We start from the raw sequence: 20,213 nt of genomic DNA on the forward strand, positions 1-20,213 counted from the left end.
GTCATTCGCATCTGCGGTCCGGTCGGATCGTTGTTCCCATGCGGACGTGGCATTGACTCTTGAATGACAGCAAAGTGTGGTGCGTCGTGCTCGGCACTTGGTGGACCTAGCCTCCCCCGATTCCCATGTGTCGCCGCGTCTCGGGCCGCTGGTTGTTCCCGCCGTCGCCACTGTTTCGGGACAAGTTCATCCCGGCGGTCGCCATATCAATTCATCACATCTGGATATCGCCAGAAGGATCTCCAGCAGGGCGCTTAAACCCCCGTCTTGCACGCGGAAGATCCCACAACCGTCTAGCCGAGGAATGTGCAGCGGCCATCACCGCGCATCAGAGCAGATTCCCCTTGAGTACGCTTCTTTCCGGTTTCTACGCTGCATCTCCTGTTGTATCACGCCAGCATCTCACGAACGAGCTGAGTGACCCAGCCATCCATGGGAGATCGAATTGGCAATACCTTCCCCCTGTCCCCAAACGCTCGCCACCCCTGTCCTCCCTGAGGCGGGTATTGTGCATACCGTCGCATCTCGCCGTCCCCATTGGCCGCATCTCTCGGGGGGCAACCAATAGAACGACCCTTCTCCAACCGGGCGCTTAACAGCCCTCCTTGCCTCGGCCCCTCATTGGATCTGCTCGCTGTGATGGCACCGTCCGCAGTCCACGGCACATGCAGCTCAGTGGTCCAATGTCCGCAAGCCTGGGCTTGACAGGCCACCCGATTCTTGCTTGCTCGCCCCCCGTCCGAATGGCGATGAAGGAACGGTACGAACGGAAGGTGTTACCTCTTGCAGAGGACGAGGATGAATGGCCCATAAACTGCCATCCATACCCCGACCCGACAGAAGGTTCTTTTCTCTCTGAATTTCCTCTCCCTCTGTCTCGAAGAATTCGGCCTGTCGAAACGACGACTACACAAGCAAGCAATCCGGCATTTCCTTGCTTGCATTGAATTTCGGTTCTCCATTGAGGTTGAGTGCTGGTGCTTGACCGATGTGAAATCCCGTTGCTTGCTTCGGCGACAACCGCGCCCCGACTCAATAGCAAAACGCATAAAGACGTCCGGTTTTTGGCGAAGAATTAAGGACAGGACCGAACGAGAAGAACTGTCTCTGTGTCCTCCTCTCCTGTGTTGTCGAGCCGAACATCGCAGGAACTGGGGATTGCACCAACCCCCCGCCGTACGACATCAAGAATAAACAAGACTACAGAATGGCATACAAGATCTTGCGCAGGAAATGGTTGCTCCGGCCGTGGATGTGGACGCTGATGCCGCTCGAGCTCGCCGGCCTCGTCCCGCTGCTCGTCCTCTTCGGCATCGCCCAGCCGGACTTATACCGCACCAAACTTTGGGAGGTCGGATATCACAACCATTTCAATTCTAACCCCAAGATGATCCTGTACGCCTACGCCAATTACGAGCCGTATCCTGATGTTCCCTTCGTATGGACACGAACGTGAGTCCCCCTGCCGTTCCCGTGCCTTCGTCATGGGATCCCTCTCGGGCACGCGTCCCGCACATCCCCATAGCGTCAGAGCTGACGGTTCCATCAGACTCACCGACTTCAACGTTGCCATCTCCGTCATTACCCTCTTCATCCTACTCGTCAAGCTCGTCGCCTTCATCATGAAGTTCTGGTTCCCGCTGCTCGCCGCGGGTCTCAACCTTGCCATGGTCGCCCTCTACACTGTCTCCGCCTACGGCCAGATGGGGCCTGACCACGCCGACCCGCGGTACCCATCCAGCATCGCCTGGTACGTCGCGAAGTCGTGCGACTACGCCCGACCATTCCGGGCGTACAAGTCGTGCCAGCTCGCCAAGGGCACCTTCGCCGTCACGGTGTATATGCTTGTGCTGTACCTTGCCAACTTGGGCATCGCGCTCTACGTGTGCTGGCCGAACGAAGGGGACAAGGTGGACGGCGAGGACGAGGACGCGAGCGACAGCGGCGGGAGTGGGATCTCGCCGGTCAGCTATGCCAAGGAGGGCAGGGAGTGGGAGATGAGGGACATGAAAGGGCCTGCGAGCCCTAGGGTCATGCCATATACGCCGCGGACGCAGGCGTTTCACACACTCGACAGGAAGTTGCCGCTGAGACAGCAGTACGGTTAAGGCTGGATAGATCTGGACGATACGTGAGGATTGGGGTGCGTTGATGGGAGTCTGCTGTGCGAGATTGGCCGGCGGTTGTGGTAGTGATGACGGACAATGATATATTCCATCTTTTATGCTCCAGAGGATGCGTCTGGTGCATGTCCACCAGCCTTTTTATCACTTTACTCTATCTACTATTCAGTAAACTCTACCAAACTGAAGGTGTCAAACCAGTCGGAGATAAACGAGTCCAACAAACTTCCACTTGTCGCGCACTATGCATAGGATACGCTTGGCTTCCGAGCAAAAGTGGCTGTTGACTGAATTGTAGCTCAGAAGCGTCAATGACGGTCAGCCCTCTGCAGTTTCGCCGCGAGGCACTCACGCTGTCATGATACACCAAGGATCCGCCCATTCTAGCCCTCGTTGCCCACGAAGTGTTTTGGAGATGTGGCGATCCCTTCAGCCTGTAGCCCGGCGACATAGGCGGCAGCCGCCAGTGACCCGGTCACGGAGGGGGGTCTTCACTGTAGGACTGGAAGTTCCTCCCGCCTTTTAAACAGTCAGCCATGTAGCTGCGCTTCCGTTAGGGATGGGGGATCTCGTCTTACAGAGCGTGTAGCGGTGTATGTTCATAGTCGGCTCCGGAAGAGCATGCGCCTCTTTGCTACGGCACTCATGGGCCAGAAGTCGAGCGAGACGCTCCACGATCTGTATGGCGAACGAGGCCCCCAACGCTGTTGCGCAAAATATGGCTAATCAAGGCGCCCTGTGGACCCAGTAATGTCCTCAGATTAGGGTCGTCAGAGAACTCAATGGATTCGAATCCCAACTTGGGAACCCGCTTCGTCCGCCAAAAGTCTTGCCCGGACAGGAGACACGAGTTATCGCCAGACAGGCGAGCCGCTGGAAACTTGTCAATGATCGGTTGGGAACCTACTTTGGTGGCACGGCGCTGGCGGATTTCGTGTTGTAGTCAACAACTCGACAAGTGCTTCATCTAGAGGCGCATCGAGTTGTTCAAGATGCATGCTAATCTACTTGTGCGGTTCCACGCCATAACCGGCCCTCTTTCCTTGGTCCGTTGATCGGAAGGGGGTTCGGGCATGTGGACCAGTGGCCGTGGCGTGGCTGTGGCCCGGAGTTGAGGAGAGGAATCATGCTTCGTAACAGATGCGCTGACTAGTTAGTGGAGGTATGTTGAAGGAGCAACACAACCGGGTCGAGCTCCGCCTCCGGGACGGGTTGGCGGTGTTTGAACTTCGGGGGGTATCGGCATATATCTCGGGATGCCAACAACAACAGGCACGTCGAGTCTTTCCCGAAGACCTGACACAGGAAACCTCTGAATATGCTCGTTGTTAGTGGCAGTTTTATCCTTTAACCTCGTGGGTAATCAGAAACCTTGCTCTACACTTAAACGCCAACATGGGCGGCCTGGGACAGAGTCGTTTCAAGCATCGTCGGGGCTTTGGACACTAGGCCAGGCATCATCTGTCCCCATCCCCCGGTTAACGGATTCTCCATACAAAGAAGCAAATCGACGTGGAGGTATGATTGTGTGGCAAAACCAACGACAGACCGCAGTGTAGTCTTCTCCCACGATATAAGTCGTCGTCCATCCCTCGACTCAGCACCTCAACATCGGTCACCCAGTGCCATCAACTACAAAATCGACAAATGGTGTTTGTCTGTACGCGTCTCGAAATGTCGTCAAAGCCCATAGTCGACCATGACGACGCTTTGTTCAGCAACCCTGACCTCCTCGGGCACTACCTCGTCCCTGGAGCCTTGATCGCCAGCGCGGGCATAGGCTACAACAGCTCTATGATGAACGGTATTCAAGGCGTAGACGGATGGGTTGATTGTGGGGTTCCCCCACCCATGCAAAGTCACCCCGTTTGAAACTGCTTTCTGATCAAAGCAACTCCTGTAGTCTTCGAAAACCCTGGTCTTGTACTATCTGTCCCCGGTGCTGCGGTCGATTGGCATCACTCTCATCAACGTCATCATTCAGATCTAAAAATCTTAAACCTGACAATCTTCATCGTCGGTGCCAACCTCGTCTAGCGTGTTGGTAGACTGCCTCTGTTTCTCACAGCCACGACCGCAATGCTCGTTGGAATGATTGGCTGGACCGTCAGTGGTAGCGCGTTCGACAGGATCCGGTCAGCGGCTGCAGGCGCGGGTATTATCTCGTGCATCACTTTCTTCACCACGGCGTATAACATCTGCCGGGGTCCGCTGGTCGTCGCCTACCCTATCGAGATCCTGCTCTTTCCGATCCGAGCCAAGGGCGTGGCGTTGCTGATGGGCTCAATCAAGGACTCCAGCTTCTTTAGCCAGTCCGTCAACTCCATCGACTTGTCAACCCTTTCATGGAAGTACTAAATTGCATACTGCTCCTGGCTCACGATCGCCCTGATGGCTGTCCACTTCTTTCCGGAGACCAAGGTAGGTTCAAACATCCTCTCCTCCTCTCGCCGTGCGAAGTTCAACGGCCCACCGAGTTTAGAATCTCTCTATTAAAGAAAATCATCGAGATGATCGTATACAAGCATGCGGATCTTGTAAACAAATATAAGGACGCAGACGCTGATGAGTCGGTCAGTTGAGGGCCTAGATTGCACTCGCTCTTGGAACTTCATGTATGGCAGCCTACCTGTATATCACGAAGCAAATCTAGCTCTCTTTTTCGGAAGATCGTGTTGTACTAAATATCCTGTCTACATGTCGACTAACCATTGACACGGTTTCGTCTTCGTCGAGTCATGGGTCATACGATTATACTGGCTACAAAAGCTCTACCTTGCATGTATCACTGACATGCAAGACCAGCAGCTTCCAAGACTATCCAGTCGTTTGAAGCAGCTTGTTTCAATACAAATGTGCGAGGTGTTTGCTGCATTCTCAAGGCTGAAGTCAAACCAAAAATAGTGATCCCATATCGCCAATATATGCATCCGCAGGTGTGAAATATGTTATCATACTTCCTACCCACGTCCCTCCCCACCCCATTTTCTTCTGCCTTTTTTTTTTTTTTTTGCTACTTCTCTCTCTATATGTTTGAATGAAATGACAGAACAGCACTGTGTTGCTGACTTCATCGTGCAATACAGTTCGGTTCTTTTCCGGTGGGAAAATTGTAACCTGCATGACCATAACAGTCGTACAACGCAAAGGACAGCTAAGATGTAAATTTTGTTGCGGCAAAAAAACAAAAATTAAAAAAGGGGGGATGGGTCCCGCTGTAAACACTTCTGTTTCTATCCCAGACCTTGAGATATCTCTCCCTGACAGAAGAGTAGGTTTCAAGTCTCTGAACCTTGACGCGTCTGTTGCGGTTTCTTTCGGGACGAGGAACCCAGGAAATCTCCCGGCTTCAAGAGAACAATAGTGAGTGACTACAGCTGAGAAGGCTGGCTTGAGTAACGTGATTGGTAGTCGGTACAGAGACACCTCGGTGAGAGTCCAGGCCAAGCGCTCTCACATCTCTCAGAGCCGGCTTGCCATCCACATCTTCATCCTCCGCCCACTCTGCCAGGACGGCCCACTCTCATTTCCTTGATCCTCCGCGACTATAGATCATATGAGAGCGATCTTCGTACAGGCCGGTCGTGGCGTTGTTAAACATAGCCAACCGGCAGAAATCGGACCTGCTTACACCCGTCCCCTTAGACAACGTCACCTCCTCTCCACATCGCAGACACGATCAACATGCAAGTCTCCACAATATACACTATACAAAACCCGGAGATTTAAGTGTTCCCGGTCGCCAAAAAGTAACCCACATAGCCCTCCTCCACTTCCAAGTCTAGAGTATAGAAACCTCTGGGATGCGGCCGTGGCTGTAGTACGAGGCGATCCGCTGGATTGTGGGTACGCCTTCCAACAACATCTCTCTCTCCTCACTTTTGTGTGATTGGCTCGGCCGACCATGACCTGACTTGTCTTTAGAGACGACAGACTTCAAATGACCTGCTGTCTCGGTTCATCGCAACATACAACATGCTCTGTGATCAACTGTGCGATATCCGTGCTGCATGCGTCCTCTGGCCCAAGTCTGGGTGGGATGGTTGAACGGCCGCTCCCTCCTTCCATCTACCCTCTTCCTGAGTCCCCAGCACACCATGCCGACCGTGAGCAGTGCTATTTGCCGTACGGTACCGTATTACCAGGCCAAGAAAGAAAAAAACGGTGCCGTCGCCTCAAGACGCTCGAGCTGGAAGCTGCCGCATGAGCCTCTCCAGAGCCCCAACGTCAAGATGAACACGCTCAAGCACGGAGGCTCACGAGACAACTCAGCGAACTCGCCGCGTTTCTCAGAGCAAACGTTGACACGAAACAAAGCACGAGCCGACCGCTCGTCCGTCTACCCAAACCAGACCCAAGAAGAAAGAAGCCTGCGCCGAAGAAGCTTATCCCATCCGAGCGAGTCCTTTGCCCCCTTGACCATCTCCTCCCTTCGTGTCCCCCTGGTACTCTCGCAAACGCTGGGTCGCATCAGTCAAACACGCGAGAATGACCTCGCTCCTCTCGTGACCCTGCGAGCCTTTCTCCCTTACGCACACACATTGACTCTGCGGGCCAACAGGCCAGACGAGACATCGTAAGCCGTGCCTTTGCCCCGCCCCTCATGCTCGCCTGCGCGGTGCACTGTGTGTCTGGACATTTCCACGTCCGCCTCCAGTCTGCCGTGGAGGCAAGCCGACATGGCAAGACAAAATCAACATGTATGACCTTTTCACGCTTAACGACCTGACCTGGACGGAACTCGGCGACCTTCCTGGGTTCGGAGCTCTCATGGGGTGGTAGCAGAGCTCGGACATCACGGGAATCGATACGACTGTTGTCCGCATCTATCCACGCGTTACGTCCGTTCAACTTTCGTACGCACGTTGGGCCAAGAAGACCGAGCGCGGATCTGACTCAAAATCACAAGTCACAAGACAGAGATCGAAACGAGTGAACAGACAAAACTAAGCAACACGCAACGAAGTTCTATTAAGTATTAAGTGAATGCGAGTGAGCTTACGCCGGCCTTAGTGGCCAGCACAGATCGTCCCATGCAGTCTTCGTCCGCCAACAGCAACATCTCCAAACTCAAGTCTGACGATTCTTGACCCTAGCCCGAGAGTTGAACCAAACACAAGAGGTCCGTCCATCCTGTCGACCCAAGGCATCTTCGATTTTTTTTTGTCGTGGGTGTCTATTCTTTTCGTGTTCTTGTCTGGGGCGACGGGTATAACTGGGTATCAAAGCACGATACTTGGTAAAAAAAAAAAAAGGAGAGGGGACAAATCAAACAAAAAAGAGCAACGACGGGGAGAAAATGACTTCGAAAAAGACCGAAACTGGAATAGAGTCGCCTCCTACCGGGTTTCGCCTTCCGATGCGTATGTTGAAAAGAGGGATATAGGAAAGGGTATCAGGTAGAACCAGTCTTGATGGGGTATCTTGAAATGCAGATCCGATTCCCGAACAAACCCATCCGAGTGAAATGAGTTGTCATGTAATGTTGTTGCTCTTCCTCCGAATCTCGATCCGATCGATGCGTGCACATATTTTCTTTCTTTTGACGGTTGTCATAGGTTTGATCTCTGCCTCATTCCTCCGAGTGCGATGAGCGAGACACCCACTTGCGAGGAAAAGAAATCGAACCAATCTTCGCACTCTATGCGGCGGCTGTGACGGGGGCAGGAGTGGAAGAAGCGACATTCTCCGGCTTGTTCTCCGGCTCCTCAGCAGCCTTGGAGGTCTCGGCAGCGGGAGTCTCGGTGGCTGGCTTAACAGCGTCGGCAGCGGGGGCTTCCTCAGGCTTTTCCTCGGTCTTCTCAAGCTTCTCGGCGGACTTCTCAGTCTTGCCACGGCCCTTGATGGTGGCGCGAAGCTTGGAGAAGGTGCTGGTCTTCTCGGCCTTCTCGGTCTCTTCGCCGTCAGACTGAGCAGGGGACTTGGCAGGGGACTTGTCGCGCTTGCCGAAACCGAAAGGCAGGGAAGACTTGCGCTTCTCCTTGAGCTCAGGGCGGCTCTCACCGTTGGTTGCGGGAGCAGTCTCTTTGATCTCAACGGGAACCGTGCTGGGGTTGGCCACATCAACGGCTAGAGGGGTGGTGGCCTCAACGGGAGGAATGACAGGGGCAGTCTCAGCGGCAGGAGTCACCTCACCCTCCTTGGCCGGGGAGGGAGCGGCCTCAGCGTCGGCAGCGGCAGCGGCCTTCTTCTCCTTCTTGCCAAAGACACCAAAGATGCTGTTGCGCTTGGTAGGGGCAGGCTTCTCCTTCTTCTCCTCCTTGGGAGTCTCCTTGGCAGCCTCGACAGGCTTGTCCTCGGCAGCAGTCTCTGTGGCGACGACGGGAGCCTCAATGACAGGAGCAGCAGGGGTCTCGGCGGGGGCAGCGACTTCAGCAACGGGGGCCTCAGTCGCAGGAACATCGGGAGTCTCCTCCTTGGCGGCCTCGGCAACGGGGGCGGTCTCCTCCTTCTCTTCCTTCTTCTCGTCCTTCTTGCCGAGCAGGTTGCCGAAGATGGAACCACGCTTGCGGCTAGCAGAGCGGCGCTTGGACTCCTCCTTCTTGGGCTCCTCCTCCTTGGGGGTCTCCTTGACGGCGGCCTCCTCGGTAGCGGCGGGCACAGCAGCAGCCTCAGTCGCAGGTGCCTCAGTGACAGCGGCAGCCTCGGCGGCGGGAGCCTCGGCGGCCTTCTCTTCCTTCTTGGCGGGCTTGAGGCTCTCGAGGGCGGTCTTGTAGGCCTCGGTCTCGGCGATGGTAGAGGCGAGCTCCTTGGCCTCGGCAATCTTGAGCTTCAGCTGGGAGATCCAGTTGTCACGGTCTTCGGCGTTGGCAGCCTTGAAGGTGTGCTTGTGGCCCTTAGCGGTGAAGTGGAACTTGTTGGCGCCATCAGCGGCGGGCTCGGCGGCGTCGGCCTGAGAAATGACTGTTAGTAAGTTGCTTTTGGTACTAGTTTAAGGATTGTTCATACCAAGTTAATAACGCCCTGAGGAGCGGTCTTGTCGCCGAAGAAAAGGAGACCCTTGCCGGTGTGGGAAGCCCAAGCAGCGTTGTGGTGAGCAGCCTCGGTGGACTTCTCGCTCTTCAGGTAGGAAGAGAGGTTCTTGAAATCGACGGCATCGTTTCCGAACCAGAAGAACTCCTTGGAGTAGATGAAGTTCCTGTGAAACGCTGTCAGTATAATCATAGTCGGGAAATGTGCGCTTGGCTTACTTTGGGAAGTTGGCGCCCTTGTGCTCGAGCGTGCCCTCCTCAACGGGAACAACCTCCTTCTTGGCCTCCTCGACGGGAGCAACGGCCTCGGCCGGGGTCTCGGTGGTGGTGGTGGTGGCCGGGGTCTCGGTGGTCGCGTCGGCAGTGACGGCGGCGGGAGCCTCAGTGGTCTCGACGGGCTTCGTCTCGGCAGCGGGCTGCTCGGTGGTGACGGCAGGGACAGTCTCCTTGGGGACCTCAACGGGCTTCTGTTCTTCGGCCATTGTGTATGTGTAGGTGAGAAAGTGGGGGGTGGGTATCGAAAAAGTCTGGTGACAGACTTGGGTATCACAATAAAAAGGTGTAAATCAGAAGCACTACCGAAAGTACTGTATTGGTCGTGGAAGAGGGTGGTGTGATCTCTTAGTCAAGAGTCAAGGGGAGAATAATGGCAGAAGAAAAAAAGACCTGTAAATGGTGGCAGAGGGAAGACGGGAGAAGGAGGGAAGAAAAACGGGAGGTCGAGCGGGACGTTGGGGGTACTTATTCGCAGAAGCGTGACAGGAGAAGGCTTTGCCCTTGCCAGGAGGCCCGGTTGAAGGAGGTTCACACGGTCCAGTTAGTTAGTCCCTTGCGAAGGAAAAAAGAGGCGTGGGCCCGTCCTGAGTGGCTCCCCCCAGGGTGTGTGTATGTGTGCCAGGGAGAGGTACTCTGAATCCTGTTAGAAAGAGAGCAGAGACTGAGAGAGAGCGTGTGGGAGTATCAGGGTAAAGCGTGTCAGTGTCAGTTTGGAGGGCGACACTGGCTCGGACTGTCTCGTTGCTTGGGGGAAACGGTACAGATGCGCGATACGGTGCGGACGGTGGCCAAACCGTAAAGCAAGAGGGAGGGAGGGATGTGGATGTGGATGGGTTGGGATGGGATGCGCGGTGTCTGAGCTCGAGAGCAGAGGCCCAGGCAAGTGCGACGAGGAGGTCTGGTGGTCGGTCCGCTGAGCAGCTTGGGCGCAAAGGAGAGGACGCGGTGTGAAAGGCAAGAGGCGTGTGTGTGTGTGTGTGTGAGGTTCGACGAGTGAGGTGCGATCAAAGACAAGGGTCTGGAGGGAAGCCGTTCCGTACGGATACTTTTTAGTGGGGGGGCACTTTCCCTTGCTGTCGTGGCCCTGTCAGCATCATACTTACTACGACGTACACTACCTGCGCTAGGTACTACCTTACCTCCCCAGCTCTGTACTTGGGAGACAGCGGCCAGTCAGTGTCAAACGGTACACTGACCATGCGTAATACTGGTGAGTGGGACCTCTATCTCCATTACCTCTCTTCCTTCACTTCTAGTGCTAAGTTGTTGTCACTAGCCTGCTGTTGGTTTCTGTTGGACTCGCCTGGGCTGTTCGACCTTCAAGAAGACTCGCAGTGTTTGGAAATAGAGAGGTGCCAAGGAACGGGACGATCTAGCGAGGAGAGGTACCTGCCGCGCGGCGCATGATACCGCGCTGGTGCAGGTATCTTTATCCTACGGCAGGTACTTTGCTCTAAAATAGGGGTGGGGCATACATCTGGTAGCTCTTTCCCTGCCGATACGCTTTGGCGTGTGCTGCTCAGTTGCCAGGTGGGAGAGCGAGAACGCAGACTGGCCTGTGCTGCACGCAAGCGAGTGGGACGAAATTTGCGAGACCCTCAACGGGACGGTCACCTCTTAGCTGCATTGCATATTTCTTTTTTCTTCCTATTCCCTTTTTTTTTTTTTTTTTTGGCGCCGCGTCTGCGTGGTGAAAAGCAAAAAACTGTTCCCATCTTGGCATACGTATCCGACGACGGCCAGACTGCCAGACTACCAGACTGCCAGGGGGGGCTTGACCAAGGGGAGCGACTGAGGACGAGCCTTTCCACACTCTGGCCAGCGTCAGGGGTTCGTATCTTCCCGGACCCTGCTACTTTGCCGGGAACATACCATTGTAGACCCACTCTAGCAGCAATTCCCAGACGTTAGTGACCGTCCTATTTCATTTGGCAATCTTTTTTTCCCTTTCTGCTTGAAGCTTCTGTCTCTCTCCAACTGGTATCTCCTTGGTCGAACCGTTGTCGTCCCTCCGCCAATGCGGCGACATTACGCTGTGAGTACTTGTACTCCCAGACGATTGCTTTGTGTGTGTATTTATGTACCTTGGAGAAGAATGAGAACAAGAGGACCATGGATAAATGTGGATTGTTGAGGAACCGCGTGGCAGATTTTTCTTTCTTGCTTTCTTTCTTCCCTTTCTTCTTTCGCGCCTCAACGGCCCAGCAACCGCTTGGCCGTTTCGTTTGTCCGGCCGTCTTACGGATAGCGAAACGTCCCCTTCATCTTGCAACCCGAAGTCGGTGGGACCTGAAGGAGATGGCTGGGTGGGTGATTTCGATACGCGCTGGGCCCGGACCTAGACCTGGACAGCCCTCTCTCCCCCCCTCTCTTTCTTGACCGTTACGACTCCTGTCGAGATAAGGTAGGGAGAAATAAAAGGGGGCGAGCGGCCGTCCACATGGCGGCCGTACCTCGTCTTGCTTTGGCGGTCGACTCTCCATTGTCGGCGGGACGATGTAATTAAGTATTATTTCCAGAAACGTTTCGCGAAGTGACTCATTTCGCACTGTGATCAGCATGGCCCAGATACTTGCTTCTCACCCTGCCACCGCACTTTTCGTCTGCTGCCAGCTAGCCCTTGCCTCTCTTGTCGTTTTCTAAAGTTGGATGAGACATCTACAAAGGTATGGATACCGTTACATTCGATGGGCACCGCGCGACGATCGGGAGGAGATGGAATGCATGTTGGATGGACGAATGAACGAGCGTGATCTTCGTCTTCTACTTTTTGTACTTCTGGTATACTATACTTCTTGCGACGAATCTTATAATGAAAATGGACCTAGATGAGGAAAGAAACAAGAGAGGGGGAAAGAGGAAAAACGCCGTTACTTGAACGGGACCTATTCGACCTGTCCCGGCTAGCACTCGCGTGAGATGTCCTGCAGCCAACCCATGCTGGACGTCATGTTGCGCCTCGAGGGCTGCCGTTGATGTGCTCCATTCTCGTGCATTGTATGCAAGTTTTTTATTTGGTCTTTCTTTCTTTTTTTTTTTTTTTTTTTTTTTGCACAGCATGACAACACCACACACCTTTAATAATAAGCGTTCACCCTCCAACAGGCCGCGCATCGCAATCCACCATCTTTTTCAGAGAGATCGAGACACGGTCAAGACCCACAGCTTGAGAAGGGGGCCTCAAGTCCTAAGACTGGCTATCGCCCTGGACTGGGCAAGCACACTACATCCCCTTTTCGCAGGAACATCTCCCAGTCCGATCATCCCCTATCCCGAAGTCCGCGTACATACTACTCTCGTACATCGTATGGCCTGCCAGTCCGTTTCTTTGCCCGACACTACCTGGAAATACAGAGGAGGAGGGCGTTGTGACCAGCGGCCAAGTGCCGGCATGGCTGGGCATCTGTGGCGGTTCAGATGTTGCATCTCGCACCACCCCAAGTAAAACTGATCGTTGCCCCGGAACTACGCAGCCTCCGTTACTTCGGACTCTTCCGCTAAGCGACGACAATCCTTCCTTCGTCGCCTTCAAGCCGCATCGCCAGAGGACCATCGCAACAGGGCGGCTCATGTGTCGTCGGGGTGGCCTACTGCAAAACGCTAAGAACGGGAGAGTGGTTAAGAGAAGCGACCACCGCTAGCTAGCTCTCGCGCACAAGACTTGGCAGCACGCGCCTTTGTCCTATAAGGCCATCCTTTTCAAGGGTGTAGATGAGACACCAGTGACCACGGGTGACCTTCATTTGACCTTGGACCATAATCCACATGGCCAGAGAGGCGTCGTACAGTGTGGTGGGTGATGATGATAGGGAGGGCGAGAACAAGGACAGGCAAAACTACATTCAAAGACGAAAAATAAGCAACGAAAGTGGTCCCCCAACCTATCAAAACAACCACGCCATAGGGCCACGATGGAGAAACCTGAGGGGCCAGGACGTCTCTTTGCTCGATATGCGCCGCTAGCTCGCTAGCTGCATCCTCTTTACAACCATGTGACTCAGGTTAGACAGTGGGATTTCCTTGCCAAAAGAGTCATCCTACGCGGACGTGTCGATCCGCCTGCGCGCCTCATGCTGATGCCTCATTGGATTGGCCACACAAAAGTGACTGGCGGATGGGGGTCAGACTGTCAGTCAGGTCTCTCTAAACGACTGCACAGTAGGAGGAGTGTGAGTGTCGTCAAGCACCAAGCCGATGGCGCTCTTCTTAGCCACAGCTCTTTTGAGCGACAAACCGAGCTGAGTCGGGGAAGCGGCAGCCCAGCCTCAAAGGGCGCCTGCCAGACTGTGCAGAGAAGCGCCATTCCATCTCCTCCTATCTTTAGTGTGTCCAGGTCTCCAAGACGGGCTGCCAGTCACCGTCGTCCGTGTGCGTTGGACGTTTTCCGGGAGTCCAACATACATATGGGCACTGCACAGACGGGTTCCCTTATCGTGATGCATGCGACATGTCTCTGCACACTGTATAGGTACACTAGATGCAGTTCCGGCTACCTCCCACGAAGGGTTGCCTCGTTGGTGTCCATCGATCGCATACTTCGTATCTGTTTTGGGTCCAAATGTGTTTGGTGTAAAATGCACTATGGCGCCATGTCTGCGTGTTCAAGTTCCTCTTCCGGGGGAGGGAGGGGGGTTGGCCCTCAAGGCTCTGAGGCGCCGACATTCCATGTCGTTGTAACGGCAGGCGGACCTGAAAAAGGAGAAGTCGTTCAAAGAAGACTCGTCTGAGGCCGGCATGAGGGATCCACCGCAGTCCGCAGTCAGGCTGCCAGAGCGACGGGGGCCATTTTTTCTTTCTTTCTCATGACAAGCAGAAACAAAAGCAGCCCCGATACACACACCAATCCCAATCAACCCAAGGTCCACAAGCCCTTGATACTTGGGATCCATTCCGCACATTTGATCCAAAAACCCTAGCTGCCGCCAGGCCTAGTCTTGGTCTCTCTTGGGCAACGGAGAGGGACAGACGGGGGATGTAGTGGCCCAGGGGGCCGTTCCCCTGTCTCTCATGGGGCAGAGGGTACGGTACAACTATATACGGGATTTTCTTCTTTCCTCTCGTGATTCTCAGGACCACGGCATAAGAATTGGGCATTTTGAACCCCCTCCACCGCCTGGTTCTGACGACTCCTGAGAGATAAACACAAATAGGCACACACACTGGCCACTCTGCCAACCGATCAATTACGAGACCGAATTCTGAACGGCACTTGTCGAGCATTCTGTTTGAGCGCGCATAGTGCATCACCAGTCCAGGCCTGCCAAGAGCCCTGAGGCTAACTCCAGCCCGCCGGAACCCCCAAAATACAGATTCCTAACGGAGCAAGCTCGTACCCTCCATCAATGTCATTTGGATTTGGACATTGCTTGCTGCTTGGGTGGCCATCCGTTACGGGGCCTTGATGCAGATGCTTAGGGACGGCAAATTACGGCCACCGCCGAGTTGTAAAAAAGAATCGCTGATGGGCACGGCCTTCATTTCAACAAAGAAGAGCCTTGGGCCGTCCAAGTCAGCCACTATTGGCTTCGAGGGGTTCCAGCGCGGCGCTACCATCGCGAGCCCATTAAAACACTTGGCCATTTCCCCCCGAAGCGTGCCTGACCTGACCTGAGTGATCAATGGATAGTCGCGCTCAGTATCCATACTTTGCTCAAAGCCTTACGGTTCGGAGGTCAGTGTCCCAAAAGGGGCTGACGGGCGATGGCAGATAACTGGCAGCCGGCAGTAGATTACGTGACTGCAGAAGACGACTTTCGGAGGGTCATGCTGGCATCAATGCCTTGGCCCACTGAATAGCGCAAACCATAGCCTGGGTACCAACGCACATCGACCAGATTCTTGAGCTCGAGGCTGTTCCGCTATATGATCCGTTCGAGGCTGTCGAATGGGGAGCGAGGGAGCCACCCGTGGAATGCGATTCAACTTCCAGGATGCCCATGGCTGACAGCTGAACCAATGTTGACTTATGCCGTCAGATGCCACCACCAAGCCCTGTGGTCCTGCCATGTGCGTGCTGCGCGTTGCGCGTACCTCCCTCAAGACTGTCGAGCCACAGCAACCCTGTCAGTTGATCCTTGTCCCATCTCTCCTTTGATTTTGCTTCCCGGGTTGGGAAGTTAGATTTTCGTCCGGCCCCACACCATGACCAGTCACGCTGGCTGTGGCTCCAGGGAGAGGCCCGGCTGCCGGAGAACAGCTCATCGTTGTGGGACGAGGTTCGGAGCCGGGCGTGACTTGCCCCTCGAACAGAAGATCCCTCACGATGTCAACTTTTTTGTCGCCCAAGCGGGTATTCTGACAACATCATGCTGGCCACAATGTAGATAATCTAGGTCCGCTCGGTTCTGCAGAACTGAGCGGCGACGCCTTCGACAGGTGCCGTGAACGATGGCATTCGGGCAGGAAAGGAATAGAGTTGGGTGACGGCATCTTAGACGAGCAGCAACAGACTATTCATCGGGTCGCCGCGTACCTACGGCCCTGCTTGGTTGGATGGCGACATCGTCATCTCCTCACTTTCTGGTGCAGGGGCATCTCGCCATTTTCCTGATCTGTGTCGACGAACTGGAACATCGCGTAGCCGGTTGCCCTAGTTCAAGTTGAGGTTGCAGTCTCAGATACGCGTGACCGTCGATGAAGTATGGTATCGTATCAAAGTGTGTGACATGGCATGGCATGATCGCGTGACAGCGTTTCTGCAGCATGTCGGGGCTGGGCTTCGTCAAATCATGTTTTATTGGGCCGTATGATGTTCACGGTACATCGTAGGTAAGTAGGTAGTTCGAGGACGGACCCGAGATAGCGGGCAGGGGTCTTGTGAGTGAGAGTGATGGTTGCTATCATGATTTTGCATACCGCCTGTTATTTTGACAAGGCTACGGATTGCTAGTAGCATCCATCTACTGTGATAAAATGTCGGAAATGGTAGGTATTTTTCGGTGTAATCTACTTTAGCAGGTACACAGGACTTATGCATTGCACTTTACACAGAAAGCACGCCAAAGGAGAGCCGCCAAGGAATGGAAATGGACATGGAAATGGACATAGAAAGTCGTGGAAAGAACGTGTCTTCCTTCTTTCTTTCCTCCCAGTCACCAGCAGTCAAGCCTGAGGCCAAGCCATGCACATGTCACCTACCAAGTTCCTGAGGCCATCCAAGCCGGTTTCTTCTGCGCCCTCAAACTTCGTTCATCAAGGCGGCGTGTGGTCAGTCGGCCTACTGTGAAGGATTCCCATTCTTGTCGACTGTCTGGGCACCCTATCCGTCCCACGTTGAACGCAACCACGAACCTTGATGGGTCCGCGACGATAGGATACGCACCCTCGATCCCCGATTCCTTGCCATGGCCGGCAGGCCTGTCAGCACATCACCCCTCCTCCTTGTCTCTCCTGCGCATGCGCATGATCGCACTCCATTTGCCTTTTTGAAGCAATGATAGTTACTGTACATAGTACCGTTTGAAATGCCGCCCATGACCCGCCTATTCTGCATCGTTCTTGGCTTGCCCTCGCCCTGTGTCAACTGACACACTGCCCCTATCAAGATCAGCCCCAAATTTCATCCACGCAGAATCGCTAACTTGCTCCAGCATTGATCGCTAGGCATCGACCGCCTTCACGTGGGATGTTTTCTTAGCCCTGCATCTGGGAGACGTTTCTACACATCAACCTGCTACAGCATGCCGTCGTCCAATGTCCGAGACAGACGGCCTTGGGGTAGCTCATAACGGAATTTGCGGAGTGAAACATCGATGCACCACGGAGCATTGCAACCACCACCGCAATCCTCGGCTCGCCCGGCACCCACGGCTTACCCGGTCGAATATTTCGTTCGGGTGCCATGAAACTCGTTGCAACAGCATCAACAGCCGGCATTGTCGATGTCGAGTGGTAGATGACCCCAACGTTCTGGAACGGTCTGCCGGGTTCAACCACTTGCTTGAAGCTGAGCGCCTGTCTTCTTTCTATCTCTAGAAGCAGGATACTTTCCGTTTTGGTCAAAGGAGCCCAATACCTGCTCACACATATCCACGGTTCAACCATGGGATATTCATCAGCAGAGGATCCAATCGAAAACTTTCTTCACACCAACGGCGCTGCAACTAGGACCGATCGGAAAATAACAATCATCTCCAACTTCGCCACGCATTCTCTTGCCTCAACTACGCTGTGCGTCGGAGTTTGTTGAAAAGAGCCGACACTGATGGTCCCAGCAAGGTCCCAGTAATGGATCAGATGGCCTTAGTGAGCAAAGCCGACCAACACCGCCAAGCCAGCCAACCAGGTGCAACACAGGACGTCCGTCGTCAGCCTAATGCTTGTCGGGTCTTTGCTTCGATGCAGGCGAGGGGTTGGCCGAGACAAGGCGAAAAAAGTCAGGTATTCTGCTGCAGACAGAAGTTGGCGAGGTTCTCATTGCCTGCCAAAGAAACCCCAAAAAAATAAAAAATTTAAAAAAAAAATTTAAAAAAAATTCGCCGCTGTCCTTGGTGACAAAGTAGCCAGGTCAATCTCTATGCCTGTGCCCAGGCCTATTTACTTTCTTGGGCAGAGCTGACCTGTTCATAATGAGGGTCCATGTGGCAGCTGAGGGGAAGCAGGATCGAACAAAGGTAGACAACCTGAGACCTGCTAGCCTCGGGGTTTTGTTGATGTGACTAACTTACCCTGTTTTGCGGGCACCGAGAAACACTTCGTTATCGACAATAGTCGGCGGTGGTTGCGGGCATCGACCGGCGTCAAGGTGTAACCTTCCCCACCTGTTAAGTTAGTTTCTGCTGGCTGACCGTTCTCGCCGCCGCCTCCATCTTTTTCGAGGTTTACTCTTAAAGGAGTCGGCGGGCGTCCTCGTCGTCCATAGATATTGAAGATCTTGGAGTTGCGGTGACGGTGTTCTCAATCTGGTCCGCCCGGGGTTCGATGCTTTCACCATTCAGGTATCGATCCTCGACACACACTGGCAAAACTGGCACACCAAAAACGTTCATGCATGCCCCGCCATTGGCATGCACATGATGCGCCTTGCTTCTCGGCTCCTTCCCCTCGCCACGTTCTAGCTCCCCGCGCCCCTGTGCTTGTATCGCACCACCGCGAGTCAAGCGCCCGCCATCGAGCAATGGTAGGGTGCATGAGTCTCCTTGTCTTGGGGGTAGGTCGCATTGCTCGACTCCCGACGTCTACCGTACGACACTGTGTGCCTCTTGCCGGCTTCGCCGCCAGTGCCGCGAATCCCTAAGCTCATCCAACCGCACCATCCGGCTTAGCGGCCATGATCGTCGTCATCTGTGAGGCTGGCTGGTCAGTGGTTCACGCAGTACTTCCAATAGAGGGTGCAGCTCTTATCACGTCGCAGAAGGGAGAGCCAAGCCACTTCGAGACGGACTTGCAATATGCTTTGTGACGCTTCGGGACCCCTCGCCTGAGGTTCATCTCAAGCTTAGCTCTGCTCCGATTGACTTCAATGCAAATACCTCGAAGAGTTGCTTGCAGTCTTCATACGCAGATACGCTGCAAGCGGCGACCCTCTACTCTCACTCGAGTCAATATAATGTGTGCCGCGATATCGTTATCAAATTTGAAGTTGACGTTAATACTTGACCCTGCCATTCTTTTCGGCATCGCCCTGACTCGTCGTGGAAAGCCGCTCTGATCTCGGTATCGTTCAGTAAAAAGAGGTTCGGGCGTTGCCCTTATCCCCCATCCCTTCAAATCTTGGGACTGCCATAGTTTCTATAGGATGTCGCAAAGCAGTGTCCTGGCTACCTCTTCGCTGTGTTCATCCCTTTGACTGGCGGCTTTGGTTTAACGTGTACGACCATGACACAGACCTAGCCCGTCAGCATTCTCTAGATCAAGATAGACACAGGCTGTCGAGTCCGACTTGAGTTTACACTTTGCTTGAGGCGGTAATATATTGTAGATAGGTTCGATAGCCAAGGCAGACGAAGACATTGGTAAAAGCTGCGGGATGTTCGCCTCAAAACATGCAGTCTTGTAGCAATCGGCGACTTCCTCACAGGCCCTCTAGCTGGTTGTTATTGTGTTACGGGGAAAGAAAAATGGATATGTGTTCCTCGGAACATTATGATCACGATTGTACAACTCAGGGGATGATCAAGACTCTCTTGGTTCCATTTGGTCGCCCTTTTCCCATGTGGATATCAAGATGGAATTTGGCTAATAATCGTTCTCTAGTCAAGAACAAAGAGACAAGGTCTTCTGGCAGATTAGAATTGACCATATCACCTATATGTTTCTGTGGTGGGCACAGTGTTGTTCTAACATTTGGTCTGGTGTACACGGTCGAAGGAGCTGCTGCTCATTATCATATCAACCTGCATGGGGTACATCCCAAGTCGGCCCGTAACATTTTTTGCATTGCCAAAATACAAGATGATGTAGTGTATAGACCCCTATGTGTTCTGGAACGAATTCCAGGATACAGGAATGATATTCGTGTAGAACAGAGTTGGTGTGAAGTTGGATATGATGAGTCGAAGCAAAAGCTTGAGACTTCTGTCTATGCTTCTTCTCCTCGACCAATGCTCGAAGGAAAACAGAGTCGCATGTCTTACTCAGAGTTGAAACCAGTGTCATCCAGGGGTTTCTCCAAAATGGTTTCTTCAAAATGGTTTCTTCAAAATGTGCAAAAGAACTGGGGAGAGGAAGAGACAAGTAAATAGTTGTCCTCTTTGATTGTCAGAGCTCATCGCGGCGTTTACTAACATACATCGCTCGTATTAACTGGACCTCTAGCGGAAAAAGATCACCACTTACGTCTCTTTCTTACACATGCGATGCCTAAAACAACTCCCTGGGTATCTTATTACAAGAGCCACTCAGA

General features: G+C 53.7%; 6 protein-coding genes across 6 annotated transcripts; 5 read left to right on the top strand and 1 right to left on the bottom strand.

Annotated features, from left to right (window-relative positions):
* Positions 1 to 63: 63 nt before the first annotated feature.
* On the top strand, positions 64 to 258 carry CDEST_12155 (uncharacterized protein; the record flags this gene model as incomplete). Its single annotated transcript, XM_062928311.1, has 1 exon — positions 64 to 258. One exon carries the CDS (start codon positions 64 to 66, stop codon positions 256 to 258), a length of 195 nt encoding a protein of 64 aa, XP_062784362.1.
* Positions 259 to 629: 371 nt separating this feature from the next.
* On the top strand, positions 630 to 2,289 carry CDEST_12156 (uncharacterized protein). The gene is made up of 2 exons (XM_062928312.1): positions 630 to 1,452; positions 1,550 to 2,289. The coding sequence occupies exons 1-2, from the start codon at positions 1,208 to 1,210 to the stop codon at positions 2,106 to 2,108; spliced, it is 804 nt and encodes a 267-aa protein (XP_062784363.1). The 5' UTR covers positions 630 to 1,207; the 3' UTR covers positions 2,109 to 2,289.
* Positions 2,290 to 3,770: 1,481 nt separating this feature from the next.
* Positions 3,771 to 4,113, top strand: CDEST_12157 (uncharacterized protein; the record flags this gene model as incomplete). Its single annotated transcript, XM_062928313.1, has 2 exons — positions 3,771 to 3,950; positions 4,027 to 4,113. The coding sequence occupies 2 exons, from the start codon at positions 3,771 to 3,773 to the stop codon at positions 4,111 to 4,113; spliced, it is 267 nt and encodes an 88-aa protein (XP_062784364.1).
* Positions 4,114 to 4,202: 89 nt separating this feature from the next.
* On the top strand, positions 4,203 to 4,481 carry CDEST_12158 (Putative MFS transporter superfamily; the record flags this gene model as incomplete). The annotated part of the gene is made up of 1 exon (XM_062928314.1): positions 4,203 to 4,481. The coding sequence occupies one exon, from the start codon at positions 4,203 to 4,205 to the stop codon at positions 4,479 to 4,481; it is 279 nt and encodes a 92-aa protein (XP_062784365.1).
* A 1,739-nt stretch (positions 4,482 to 6,220) lies between these two features.
* On the top strand, positions 6,221 to 6,703 carry CDEST_12159 (uncharacterized protein; the record flags this gene model as incomplete). The annotated part of the gene is made up of 1 exon (XM_062928315.1): positions 6,221 to 6,703. One exon carries the CDS (start codon positions 6,221 to 6,223, stop codon positions 6,701 to 6,703), a length of 483 nt encoding a protein of 160 aa, XP_062784366.1.
* Positions 6,704 to 7,075: 372 nt separating this feature from the next.
* On the bottom strand, positions 7,076 to 10,334 carry CDEST_12160 (Putative meiotic expression up-regulated protein). Its single transcript, XM_062928316.1, has 3 exons — positions 9,314 to 10,334; positions 9,072 to 9,261; positions 7,076 to 9,015 (listed from the first exon to the last, which is right to left on the bottom strand). The coding sequence occupies exons 1-3, from the start codon at positions 9,574 to 9,576 to the stop codon at positions 7,765 to 7,767; spliced, it is 1,704 nt and encodes a 567-aa protein (XP_062784367.1). The 5' UTR covers positions 9,577 to 10,334; the 3' UTR covers positions 7,076 to 7,764.
* Positions 10,335 to 20,213: the final 9,879 nt, after the last annotated feature.

The sequence above is a fragment of the Colletotrichum destructivum genome, chromosome 8, assembly GCF_034447905.1.
Source record: "Colletotrichum destructivum chromosome 8, complete sequence".
In the NCBI taxonomy this organism is placed as follows: domain Eukaryota; kingdom Fungi; phylum Ascomycota; class Sordariomycetes; order Glomerellales; family Glomerellaceae; genus Colletotrichum; species Colletotrichum destructivum.